The sequence below is a fragment of the Maylandia zebra genome, linkage group LG4 (assembly GCF_041146795.1).
Source record: "Maylandia zebra isolate NMK-2024a linkage group LG4, Mzebra_GT3a, whole genome shotgun sequence".
NCBI classification, from domain to species: Eukaryota; Metazoa; Chordata; class Actinopteri; order Cichliformes; family Cichlidae; genus Maylandia; species Maylandia zebra.
This window is the reverse complement of record NC_135170.1, coordinates 36675292-36687767: the sequence shown is the minus strand read 5'-3', so window position 1 is coordinate 36687767 and position 12476 is coordinate 36675292. Positions and strand designations below refer to the sequence as shown.

The 12476-nt window shown below is 48.1% G+C and overlaps 1 protein-coding gene across 1 annotated transcript; it reads left to right on the top strand.

The window, feature by feature from the left end:
* Nucleotides 1–2443: 2443 nt before the first annotated feature.
* Nucleotides 2444–12189, top strand: LOC101476252 (properdin). The gene is made up of 11 exons (XM_004556527.4): nt 2444–2599; nt 8061–8199; nt 8299–8468; nt 8569–8736; nt 8929–9138; nt 9223–9390; nt 9788–9979; nt 10123–10296; nt 10375–10569; nt 10810–10921; nt 11780–12189. The coding sequence occupies exons 1-11, from the start codon at nt 2539–2541 to the stop codon at nt 11907–11909; spliced, it is 1719 nt and encodes a 572-aa protein (XP_004556584.2). The 5' UTR covers nt 2444–2538; the 3' UTR covers nt 11910–12189.
* Nucleotides 12190–12476: the final 287 nt, after the last annotated feature.

Here is a 12476-nt window from a genome sequence, read left to right as displayed (position 1 = left end):
CCCCCCCCCTCCCAAAATGGTTTGTTCCAGCTCTCCCCTGCTCTGGCTCTAGCTACTGCCAGAGCGATGGCGGCTGAGACGCAGCAGAGGGAGGTGGAAGAGCCTGGCTTAAAACAGGACATGTTAGCTGCCTTTAACCTTGCGTTACTCTTTGTACAGTTGGTAGGAGTCAGACCATGTTTCTTTTAGCTGAAAAACATGACACCAGGTAACCTGCAGTGTGGGAAACGTGTTTCCCCACGATGTTTGCTGCCCTACAATCCGTCCTGCTCTGTAGTGAAATCAGTGATATTTGACCGCCCTGTTGCTCCCATTGAAATGTATACAGCCTATTTAAAATCTAAAACGTAACATTGTCTGTAGCCTGCTGTTGTTACCACTGTCCTGTTTGAAAAGGAATGAGAGAAGCTGCTTATTTTGTCATATGTGCCGATATTAAACCCAAGGTACTAACTAGCTAACTGACTGGATTCCCATTAACCTTATAACTGCTGTTGTGTGTGTGTGTGTGTGTGTGTGTGTGTGTGTGTACAGAGACAGCCAGGTTCATAATGGATATGAGGAAGTTTTTTCAAAAAAAGGAGCCACGTCAGGTAAAAGTGTAAAAACAAATCATCCGTCAATAAAGATTAATGTTGGATCAGTTTCAATATTTATATCTTTTATTAGATGTTCATGTGGTTTGGTTATTTGCCTTTTGGTTGAAAGTACACTGAGAGGACTTTTTGTTGGTGATCTTAATAGTATTTTTTAATCTAATTGAATCCAATCTATTTGTGTATGATTGTCAGTCCAAAGAGGGAACGTGAGGAGAAAGTACAAGGTCAGGAAGAACCAGGTGAGGACACAGACAGGGAGCAGTGACAGGCAGAAACTGTTAAACTGCTTGAGAGAGTTGATCACCAACAAGTGAGAGACAGATTTGCCAACCTCAAGGTGAGGCCACATAGGTTAAAATAAAAGGAAAAGTCTATAGAGCCATAGTAGCAATAAGATCTTTTTTTGGTGTACCACAGGCAAAGTTGCCTCCATTTTTATAATTTTTCTAATCAATATTTTGTACGTTTCAAGGACTCTGTTTTTGGAGTGTATTTTTATATATTTTAAAATGGTAACTGGCCTGTATCTGTATAGCGCTTTACACAACCAGTCATCCACCCATTCACACACACATTCACACACTGGTGCTGGACACTGGCGTCACCGGGCCCTCTGACCACCACATTCACAAATGTGAATCTCTGTCCAAAAAATCCACTCAGTTTACTTCTTACTCACTATGAGCATCATTCATTATTCTCCCCAGTAATTAAGGTTAGAATATGTACCAACATAAGCATCAATAACAGTAAATAATAAATATTGAATGTTTCTGAGCAGCACACAGGACTGATACTACACGGTATGCTTAGGTGCACACAGGTGTGCGTGAGCACGGTACTATTCAAAAGGTTTCTCCACCTAAGTGTGTAATAGTAGGTGTGGGGAGCCCCGCCCCCGAGGTTAGAAGCAGGTATGGAGGCGATCCAGGGCCCAGGCATCTAGAGGCCCCTCAGAGACGAGAGCCCAAAAAGGACCACCCGAGGTCCCCATGATTTCCACAACATGTATTTTTTCATGTAGTAACTTTATGTGTGTGGGCTGCAGCGCCTCACTGTGGAACGATGAAAGAACTGCAGTTACTGTTTCACAGCACTGTAGAAGTCGACTGTATTTTAACGCCAGTTATTCAGCCTTTTATCTGAGTGACAAAAAGAAAGTTAAATGGTCCCATCTGACCGTTTTCAAAGAGCAATAACACCGACGATGAACAAAGTACTTCATCAGCACCACTAATGTTTCTGGTGCTTGCTCTCATTTCAAATGTCAGTTTCTTTGTTGCAGATGTTTGTTGGATGAAATCAGCTCAGATCTGCTGCGCTGCTCTGGCTGAGTGTGAACCACTGCTTTCACACAGGGAGTCGGTCCTCCCCTCACGACCTCTGACCCGGCTGGTGTTTACATCAAAGACACACATTTGTGTGTCTGTGTGCTGCAGTCGTGGACATTTGAAATACATTTGATATACTATAAAATTCTATAGATCACTTTTATCTACATTTTTATACATAAATTTGGCTTCACTGAACAGGTTTGAAAGGTCTGTTGAGGGTTTTAGGTTTTCAGTGACCAACACCAACATGGGTGGGGGTGGGTGGTGTGGGTGGTGTCATCAGATAAGCAGTTGCCTCATGTCAAGTTTCTTTTTTAGGTTGGTGAAGAGAAAATCTGTATTTACTCACGCACACATGCACACACGCACACGTTTTTGTCCTTTGCGAGGACGTTACACTGACTTTTGACTGACATCTTGAAGACCCTGAAACACTTGAGTACCCATTAACCAGCGCTGATGTCACCGCCTGCAGCTGTGACGGTTCATCGTACGGCGCCCTGCAGTTCCAGTCAGAGGAGGGTCAGAGGGAGGACCCGAGCTGGAAGCAGTCACATGGGCACAGTTAGAGTTAAGTGTCACTTCTGTGCTGCAGAAGAAGGACGATGGAGGGTCTGAGGGGTCTGCTGGTTCTGGTTCTGGTGCTGCTCTCTGTGCCGCGTTCAGGTGAGTCCAGATGTGGAGCTTTCCCTTTAAACCTGCTCAGCAGATGTGAGTCTGCGTCACTCTGTGATGCTTTTGTATCATTTTAACTGACAGTGAATCATATTTGACAACATGGAGGTGATAATGGTAATAATATTAATACATTTTATTTAGAAGCGCCTTTAAAGATCCTCAAGGTTTCCTCACATTAGTGTAACAAAATAAAAACAACTATGGAATCACGATGAAGGGTATGAAATTCTAGATGGTTTTAAGATGTGATTTAAAATTTATTGAGAAAGCTGGTGGTCTGGAGATCTGGTGGAGGTGCATCCAAAGTATGGGCTCTGAGTTTCGTGGTAGTCAGGGGAGCAGGTGGAGCAGACAGAAGGGAAGCTGAAGAAGAGCGGAGCGTACGATGGAGTGAGTATGTATGAAGATCAGGTAAATATGGAGGAACGAGGTTATGAAGCGCTTTGAAAGTGAGAAGCAGGATCTTGAAATTGACACGGAGGTGAACTGGGAGCCAGTGGAGCTGTTTAAGAACTGGTGTTATATGTTCAGTGGATCTAGTTCTGGAAATAAAGCAGCTGTGTTTTGAACCAACTGCAGTTTATGGAGGGATTTATGAGGCAGAGCACAGAGAAGAGAATTACAGTAATCTAAACGAGATGTGACGAGCATGGCGGTACTGTTTGAGGTGAGTGAGGGACGAAGGCGGTTAATATTAGTGATATTATTTATCTGTGCTGTGAAGGACAGAGGGCTGTCGAGGATGACACCAAGACTCTTAACCTGCGCCATCACCTCACAGTAACGGGGTCCTGGGTTCATGTGCACCTGCAGGTCAAGTGATGATTCGGATTTAGGCGTCTACCTGGGAACTGGATAGACTCCCAATCCTGTGGTGCCAAAGCAGATGATGGACGAGCTACATGCACTGAATAAATCTGTTTAAGCTCACATAGCCTAGGTGGCTACTGTGGCACATCATGGGTTCCACTTTGTTATAGTCTGTGTGAACGTGGTTAATACAGACAGTAACGATATCATAGATCAGTATCGTCCCTTCTGTGTTAAGATAGAACTTTATTAATCCCTCGGGTGGGTTCCTCTGGGAAATTCGATACAATTAACGCGACTGTTGCTTACGCCTTCGTTACGTGTCAGCCAGTGTAGCGTAACCCCCCCCCCCTCCACACACACACACACACAGTGGACGCAGCTCCTCCACAGAAGGTAGAAGAAATGAAACTGTCAGACCTGAACTCTGCCCCCTCACAAAGATTTGCGCTGCAAACAGACATGAATGACGAGTAAAGACGTTAAAGTGAGCAGCACGTGAATCGCACAACGCTGTGAGGTGCTCGTAGAGAAGCTGCGGGACTAAAAACCTGAAAGCCGTAATAACAGAATCACGTTCTTAACATTGTGTTTTATACCTTTCATCCCACATTTTTATTTTATCATAAAAACTTGAAACAATCACGACCGTGAAGCCCGTGTTCATTCACAGCAGAGTCATGGTAAAAGTTGGTGTGACAATTTCAGTGTTGTACTACAACACACGTGTGACGTTTGTTCCAGCCTGGCCACAGGACGTTCTCCTGGGTCTGGAAGCTGTCGAGAGGACTTCTTGGATCTGCTGAAAACAGAACAGGCCTGAGATGGTTTTAAGTGAAATAAACAGAAAAAACATTCAACTTTCACCAAAAACGGCCTTCAGTGCTCAGTGACTGCTCTTACTGCTTCACACTTCTACTGAATCAAGTTTTTAAGTGCAGAACTTTACTCTGTAGTGAAGTACTTTTACTCCACTACAGAGTAAAAGTACTTTAAGTGGAAGTACTTCACAAAAGGACCACAGCGGCTTGTAGCGTGACGGGTTCGGGTGTTTTCTGTGGAAAACACTCAAAGTGTAGAGTTGTTGGTTCAGGAGATCAGATCTAAATCTGTAAATAATCAACCTGAACAAACACACACACACACACACACACACACACACACTGTGTTTTAATTGTCACTTTGTCGGATTTTCATTCAGCAACAATCCTCCAGGTTAGCAGTTAGACGGACATCAATGATTCTGACTGTGAGACGAACATTAAACTGTCTTTGTGCTTCGTTTGCTTCTGTTTTTGGAAGTGAGCCTGAAAATTGTGCAACTTTCACTAGAAGCAAAAACGAACTTTCCCCTATGTCGACATCCCCCCCCCCCCCCCCCCCCCCCACACACACACACACACACACACACACACACACACACAAAGACAAACAAAGACTGATTAATCAAATAAAGCATGAAATGAAGCAGACGGCTCGAGCGGAGATGCTGCCTGCACGTGTGCACAGCAGCATGTGCAGCAGTCTCCCAGGCTTTCCTTACTAATGTTGTCTAACATTGCACTCTTCTACATCACAGGTTGGTTATTAGGAGAAAATGTATCTGATGATAAACACTGATGCTGGATTGTTTTTTTGTTATTATTATTAGTCCTTTATTTATCCAGGTAAAAGTCTCATTTCCACGAGAGCATGTACCACATAAGTATATAACATTTAAAACAAATACAGTATCCCGTACAAACATGTGAGAAATATACAATAACAGATCAGTTAATTAATCAGATTATAACTGATCTCAGAGCAGTGAAAGCAGAGCAGAAGTTAATCACGTATGTTTAAACGATCAGAAAAAGCTGCTCAGCTTGACCAGCTGCAGACACCGTTTACACCAGCACGCCAGTGAAATCATCAACCAGTCAAGCAGAGTCGTGCCTGTTTCCAACTGACGCCACAAGAGGGCAGTAAGCTAAAGGATGGCTGCAAACAGGCAGTGAGAGAAGCTTTAAGGGCCTGAGGTCGCATTCACTTTGGCAGGGTGTGAGCACAAGCACTGCTTGCATTGCTTTCAATCTCCCTTAACCTTGATTCCAAAATGAAGCCAAAAATGTGATCTGAATAAATCACAAAACCCTTTGTTGAAGGTTTGAGGACAAAATGTCCCCGTAAACCATAAAGACCATCCATCCATCCATCCATCCATCTTCATCCGCTTTATCCGAGGCTGGGTTGCGGGGGCAGCAGCCTAAGCAAAGAGGCCCAGACCTCCCTCTCCCCAGCCACCTCCTCCAGCTTATCCGGGGGAACACCAAGGCGTTCCCAGGCCAGCCGAGAGATATAATCTCTCCAGCGTGTCCTGGGTCTGCCCCGGGGCCTCCTCCCGGAGGGACATGCCTGGAACACCTCACCCAGAAGGCGCCCAGGGGGCATCCTTGTCAGATGCCCGAACCACCTCAGCTGGCTCCTTTCGATGTGGAGCAGCAGCTGCTCTACTCTGAGCCCCTCCCGGATGGCCGAACTTCTCACCCTATCTCTAAGGGAGAGGCCAGCCACCCTTCGGAGGAAGCTCATTTCTGCCGCTTGTATCCGCGATCTCTTCTTTCGGTCACTACCCACAGCTCGTGGCCATAGGTGAGGGTAGGGACGTAGATCGACCGGTAAATTGAGAGCTTCGCTTTTACACTCAGCTCCCTCTTCACCACGACGGACCGGTGCAGCGTCCGCATTACTGCAGCTGCAGCCCCAATCCGTCTGTCGATCTCCGGCTCCCTTCTCCCATCACTCGCGAACAAGACCCCGAGATACTTGAACTCCTCCACTTGGGGCAGGAACTCATCCCCGACCCGGAGTGGGCACTCCACCCTTTTCCGGCTGAGAACCATGGCCTCAGATTTGGAGGTGCTGATCCTCATTCCCGCTGCTTCACACTTGGCTGCGAACCGTTCCAGTGCGAGCTGGAGGCCCTCACCCGATGAAGCCAACAGAACCACATCATCCGCAAAAAGCAGAGATGAGATTCTGAGGCCACCAAAGCAAAAGCCCTCCGCCACTTGGCTGCACCTAGAAATCCTGTCCATAAAAATTATGAACAGAATCGGAGACAAAGGGCAGCTACAAAGGTAGCGATTCATGGAGAGGAATCGCTACCTTATCGTCGTGGAGGGGTTTGTGTGTCCCTGAGATCCCAGGGGCTATGTTGTCTGGGGGCTTTTGCCCCCTGGTAGGGTCTCCCATGGCAAATTGGTCCTGGGTGAGGGACCAGACAAAGAGCGATTCAGAAGACCCTTATGAAAATACCATCGAGGGAACAGTTTACCCTGCCCGGGATAGGGTTACCGGGGCCCCGCCCTGGAGCCAGGCCCGGGGAGGATGCCCGAGGGCGAGCGTCTGGTGGCCGGGCCTTGGTCCGTGGGGCCCGGCCGGGCACAGCCCAAAGAGGAGACATGGGCCCATCCTCCCGCAGGCCCACCACCCGCAGGAGGCGCCATAGGGGTCGGGTGCATTGTGTGCCAGGTGGCGGCCAGGAGCGGAGGCCCTGGCGGACTGACCCCCGGCTGCCAACACTGGCAATAGGGACATGGAATGTCACCTCTCTGGTGGGGAAGGAGCCTGAGTTAGTCCGTGAGATTGAGAGGTACCGGCTAGATATAGTCGGGCTCACCTCTACACATGGCTTGGGCTCTGGAACCAGCCTCCTGGAGAGGGGCTGGACTCTGTCCCAGTCTGGAGTTGCCCCTGGTGAGAGGCGGCGGGCTGGGGTGGGTATTCTAATATCCCCTCAGCTTGCTGCCGGTACGTTGGGGTTCTTCCCGGTGGATGAGAGGGTTTGTTCCCTGCGCCTTAGGGTCGGGGAACGGGTCCTGACTGTCATCTGCGCTTATGCACCGAGTGGCAGTTCAGAGTACCCAGCCTTCTTAGAGTCCCTGGGGGGGGGTGCTGGAGGGTGCTCCACCTGGAGACTCTGTTGTCCTGCTGGGAGACTTCAATGCTCACGTGGGTAACGACATCAAGACCTGGAGGGGCGTGATTGGGAGGAACGGCCTCCCTGATCTGAACCCGAGCGGTGTTTTGTTATTGGACTTCTGTGCAAATCACAGTTTGGCCATAACGAACACCCTGTTCGAACATAAGAGTGTCCATAAGTGCACGTGGCACCAGGACGCTCTAGGCCGTAGGTCGATGATCGATTTTGTAATCGTATCAGCAGACCTGCGACCATATGTTCTGGACACTCGGGTAAAGAGAGGGGCTGAGCTGTCAACTGATCACCACCTGGTGGTGAGTTGGATCAGGTGGTGGGGGAGGACGCTGGACAGACCCGGTGCACCTAAACACGTAGTGAGGGTGTGCTGGGAACATCTAGCAGAGGCCCCAGTCCGTAAGATCCAAATATAACTGAGTCTGAGTGACTCTTATAAGACGTAATGCTAGTGTTGGATTGTTATGTGTTCTGAATGGACACAAAGTTTCTCCTGTTTTCTCTGATTCGTGGTTGATTTTAAAATATTTAAAAAATATATTTTCTACACAATAATAATGGAGCATGAGGCAAAAATGCTCTTATAAAGATGGCTAAGAACTCAAAGGTGTGTCCGTCATTCATCTTTCCTGTCACCCTTGTGTGTGTGTGATTCTGCAGACTGTGTGAGGTGTTTCACACGCTTCGACCTGAACACAGGTGAGTGTAATGAGGAGATCGGTGAGGTGGACGAAGACGACTGCTGTCAGAACCCAAACTATGGTTACATGGAAACAGACGGACAGTGTGAGTCCTGTGGGTGAGTACACACACACACACAAACACACACACACACACAGTAAAAACTGCTGATAACTGCTCCTCCACCAACACTGTTGTGTGTCTGTTGTGTTTTCAGTCTCCTCAAGTGGTCTTCTTGGTCGTCATGGTCACTGTGCAACGTGCTGTGTGGGCAGGGAGTGAGGCAGAGAAGCAGGAAGTGTTTCGGTATCGACCAGTCAGAGTGCGAGAATGCTCCACTTTCTGAAAAACTGCAGACTGAACCCTGCAATGGCGTCTGCTGCGACGGTACACACAGAAACACACAGAGACGTACACGTTGTGTTTGAATGTGCTAATTACCTGTGTGTGTGTGTGTGTGTGTGTGTGTGTGTGTGTGTGTGTGTAGATAAGGGGTGGAGCTCGTGGCTCGGCTGGTCTCCATGCTCAGTCACCTGTGGAGGCGTCGGAGTCAGGAAGCGAAAGCGAGAATGCTCCAGTCCTCCTCAGTGTCGCATGGCTTGCAGCGGTCCTTCAGAGGAAACAGAGAGATGTGCAGCTGAAAACACCTGTCCAGGTAACATTGATGTCATTCATGCTCTCAGGGTTCACAGGCTTATTTGTGTTGAGAGTTTTGGGGGGACAGGTGTGTTTCTGATAAAGGTCAAAGGTAAGTGGTGTGTGTTACTTTTAAAGCGGTTCAGTAAAGTCTTTCCGATACTCAGTTCCCACCTGTCACCTGTCTCTCTGTCTCACCTGTGCGTTTCAGTCCACGGTGGTTGGTCCAGCTGGTTTAGCTGGTCTCATTGTTCTGCTACGTGCATCGCTAAATCAGATGGCGATGTCATCGTTCCCTCCAGGGTGCGACATCGCGCCTGCTCTAACCCCATGCCGTCAGACAACACATCGCCACCTGGCAACAGTTGCCCTGGAGACGCCTTACAGGTGCAGCACTGTAGCGAGCTTCCCAACTGTGCAGGTGAGAGAGGAACCAACTCATGATGTGATCCGAAAAAGGTCAAAATTATCAAATTATCTGAGCTCTTATTGGCTGTCTCTGCAGAGGACGGCAGCTGGGGCGCGTGGTCTCCATTCAGGCCATGCTCAGTCCCTTGTGGGGAGGGGCTGCAGCTGTCAGAAAGGAAATGTGATAGCCCCGCCCCTCGATATGGAGGCAAAGTCTGCGAAGGGCCGAGCACTCAGAGCAAGATTTGTGAGAGTCCATGTCCAGGTAACACACACACTGACAAACACCTGGAGCCTTGGACTGCAACACACTCAGTGACGTTACTGCTGAAAGCCTCCCTGCTGCGTCTCGTCCACGCTTCCTGGACGTCTGAGCAGGATCCCTGTTTGCTGATGTTGTGATGCTGTGGTTTAATGCTCCTTATCGATCTTTTAAAACACAAAAGCTGACGCTGTGTAAAATGTAAATAACAACAGAAGGATTTACAAAAATCATTAACACACATTTTATTTACAACAGAAAACATTCAAAATTAGGTCATTTTCTTTTTATTAAAGTTATTTTATTAAAGTTTTACTCCGCATGCCGCCTCTCCTGGAGTTTGTACGCATGTCAGGTGACATGACAGTTAGTGTTAGCGGGATCTCTGCGTCTCTAACAGTTGACGGGTTCTGGTCTGGTTGGTCGAGTTGGGGCGAGTGTTCAGGTTCCTGCATCCCGCAAGGCAGAGCCATTAGAAGGACTCGCCAGCGCGCCTGTTCTAACCCCGCCCCTTCATCCAACCCACCTGGTCAAAATTGTCAAGGTGACAGGCACCAGACAGAGAGCTGCAACCACCTGCCCTTCTGCCCAGGTACACCTGTGTGTTTCCCTACCTGTACAAGTCCTTTATGACTCCCCAGTAAATAAAAGGAGTCAGTAGCGCCCCCTGGAGTCAACACAAAGACAATAACCGGTTTTCCCAACTTTTTAAAAAAAAAAAAATCTCTCCATCAGTGAATGGAAGTTGGGGGTCATGGTCGCCCTTCAGTTCCTGTCCTGTTACCTGCGGGCTGGGACTTCAGGTATCAGCCAGGAGATGTGACAGCCCCTCCCCTCAACATGGTGGTAGCCCATGTCTGGGAGAAGCACGTCAAACAAAGATCTGCTCAACCAGACGCCACTGTCCAGGTTTGGTACCTCAGCGCAGGTGAAAGGAAAAGACTGCGGCACAAGCTTCTGATTCATGTCCAACTTCTGTGTTTTCAGTGGACGGCGTGTGGTCCGAGTGGTCCGAGTGGAGTGACTGTAAGTACCCGGGCGGGCGAGACATCCGCTGTAGGAAGACTTACGGCAGCCATTCACGAGTGCGCGAGTGTCTCCATCGGGCTCATAACGGGTCCCTCTGCGAAGGTGAAAACCTGACTGAGAGACGAGTGTGCTACCACATCAAAGGCTGCAACAGTGAGTCTGTCCTCAACTTTCAACACATTATGTTGACTTTCTAAAGAAAGGCTGAATGAGCTACACCTCGTGTTTGGAAAGGCGAACGGAACCTGTTAGAGTAACATGGGAGACCGGTGTGGCCTCACTGCTGGAGCCTCTGCTGGCCAGTAGAGGAACTGCAGGTCCTGGTGGCTCACCGGCTTCGTTTTCAGGAGTTTTTGGAGGTTGCTGCTTTCTCATCACATTTTTGTGTTACAGTGAACGGCCGCTGGGAGGCCTGGACACCGTGGAGTCTCTGTGATCCACCCTGTGGCGAAAACTCGGTCCGGTCCAGGAAGAGAATCTGCAAACCTGATTACACCGGCTACAAGTCAGTTTACAGACTGGAAAACAAAGACACAGCAAACCAAATCAAATCTGTCGTGCAGTTAAAAATCCAGTCGGGAGCTAAGATTCTAACATCACAGTGAGAACCTTAAAGTCTGAAGCCTTGTTTCATAGTCGCAGCCACAGTTTAACCAGCTGTGAGCTCCAGGGCATCTTGGATGTTAGGTAATAGATGCTACCTGGGCTAATATCACCTGTGCACAGGCCGCTGTTAAAACGCAGATTTTAAAAAAGAGCAATAACAAAAAGCCAAAGCGTCACGGATGGTAGCTGGCTGTGGTTGAAGTACACGTGAGCTGGTCAGACTAACTCACTTTCACCGCTTCAGTGTTCACTCAGCTCTGTTAAAAACAGGTGAGGGCAGAAGAAGCAGGTTTACACACTTTGGTCATCTTTTGATTCCAACCGCGGTTCGACTTCACTGTGTGAAACCCAAACAATGCTCACGGCAGAACACAAAACTTACCACAAACCTTTTAAAATTTCATGACAAATATTAATGTCAGCAAAATATCCCAGAAAAAAGTTTCTGCAAAAAACTGAATGTCTCGTCTGCAGTACATTCTGCAAACTCCGCTAATCTGGAGGAATAACCTGTGATCTGCAGGCCGTCAGGCAGCAGCGCATTAAAATAGGATGATTCGAACATTTGACATGTTTTCTGCACGTTACTGTGAATAAAATACAGGTTTGCCCCTGCAGCCGTGGTCTCCGGCTTATCCGGGTTCAGGTCGTCAGTTGCTTTGAAAGTGAAATAAATCCAAGTACGACGGTTTTTTAGTGAAACTAGTGTCAAACTGCCGTTCTGCGAATACTACAACGTGTGTTTGTGTGTTTGCAGCCTTTTCCCTCCTCGTTCGTCGGAGAAAGCTTCATTTTATGGGACACCAAATGTCAACTGCGGCCCGTTGCCCGACGGCGAGCAGCAGGACCAGAGCGAGTCCTGCATCAACATCCCCGCCTGTGCCTAACCTCGTACATTACCAACAGTCCAGACGTCTGACTGCAGGCGGAGCTTGTGCTGCTGTTATTAGAATGATGTCGTAGATTACATTTGACCTGTGAAGTCAAAACTTCAGCGGCGTGTTTGTAATGATGATAGTTATTGTAATGGTTTCCAGCCTGGGGCCCAGGTGGCTGATGGGAGCAAAGACGCACACATCCAGCCACACAAATCTAACTTTTGTTGTGAAATGTTGGCTCATTCTACCTGTGCTGAAAGTTTTGGTTCATTAAATGATTTCAAGTCTATTTTGGTCATTTTGAGTCATGACGGAGGATCGAATCCTCTGATGAGCTGCAAATGGATCCAGCTCATTGATACTGTAACCACGACAACAGAGAAGGGCACTTTCATCACAGCAGACTCGAAAACACCAATAACTGCACGATCACTGATGGCAACACAGATTAATTTACTCAAACTGTTGATTCTGTTCATCTGGTGACTCCTTCAGTCTCAGCTGACTGCAGGTTTCCAACCTTATAAGCAGTAGTGACTGAAACCCGCCCACTGAATGAAGCTGGGAGGTCCGTTT

Coding starts and splice junctions, on each gene's coding strand:
- LOC101476252 (XM_004556527.4), top strand. CDS start 2,539: ATGGAGGGTCTGAGGGGTCTGCTGGTTCTGGTTCTGGTGCTGCTCTCT. Junction 2,600..8,060: donor GCTCTCTGTGCCGCGTTCAG/GTGAGTCCAGAT, acceptor GTGATTCTGCAG/ACTGTGTGAGGTGTTTCACA. Junction 8,200..8,298: donor GGACAGTGTGAGTCCTGTGG/GTGAGTACACAC, acceptor TTGTGTTTTCAG/TCTCCTCAAGTGGTCTTCTT.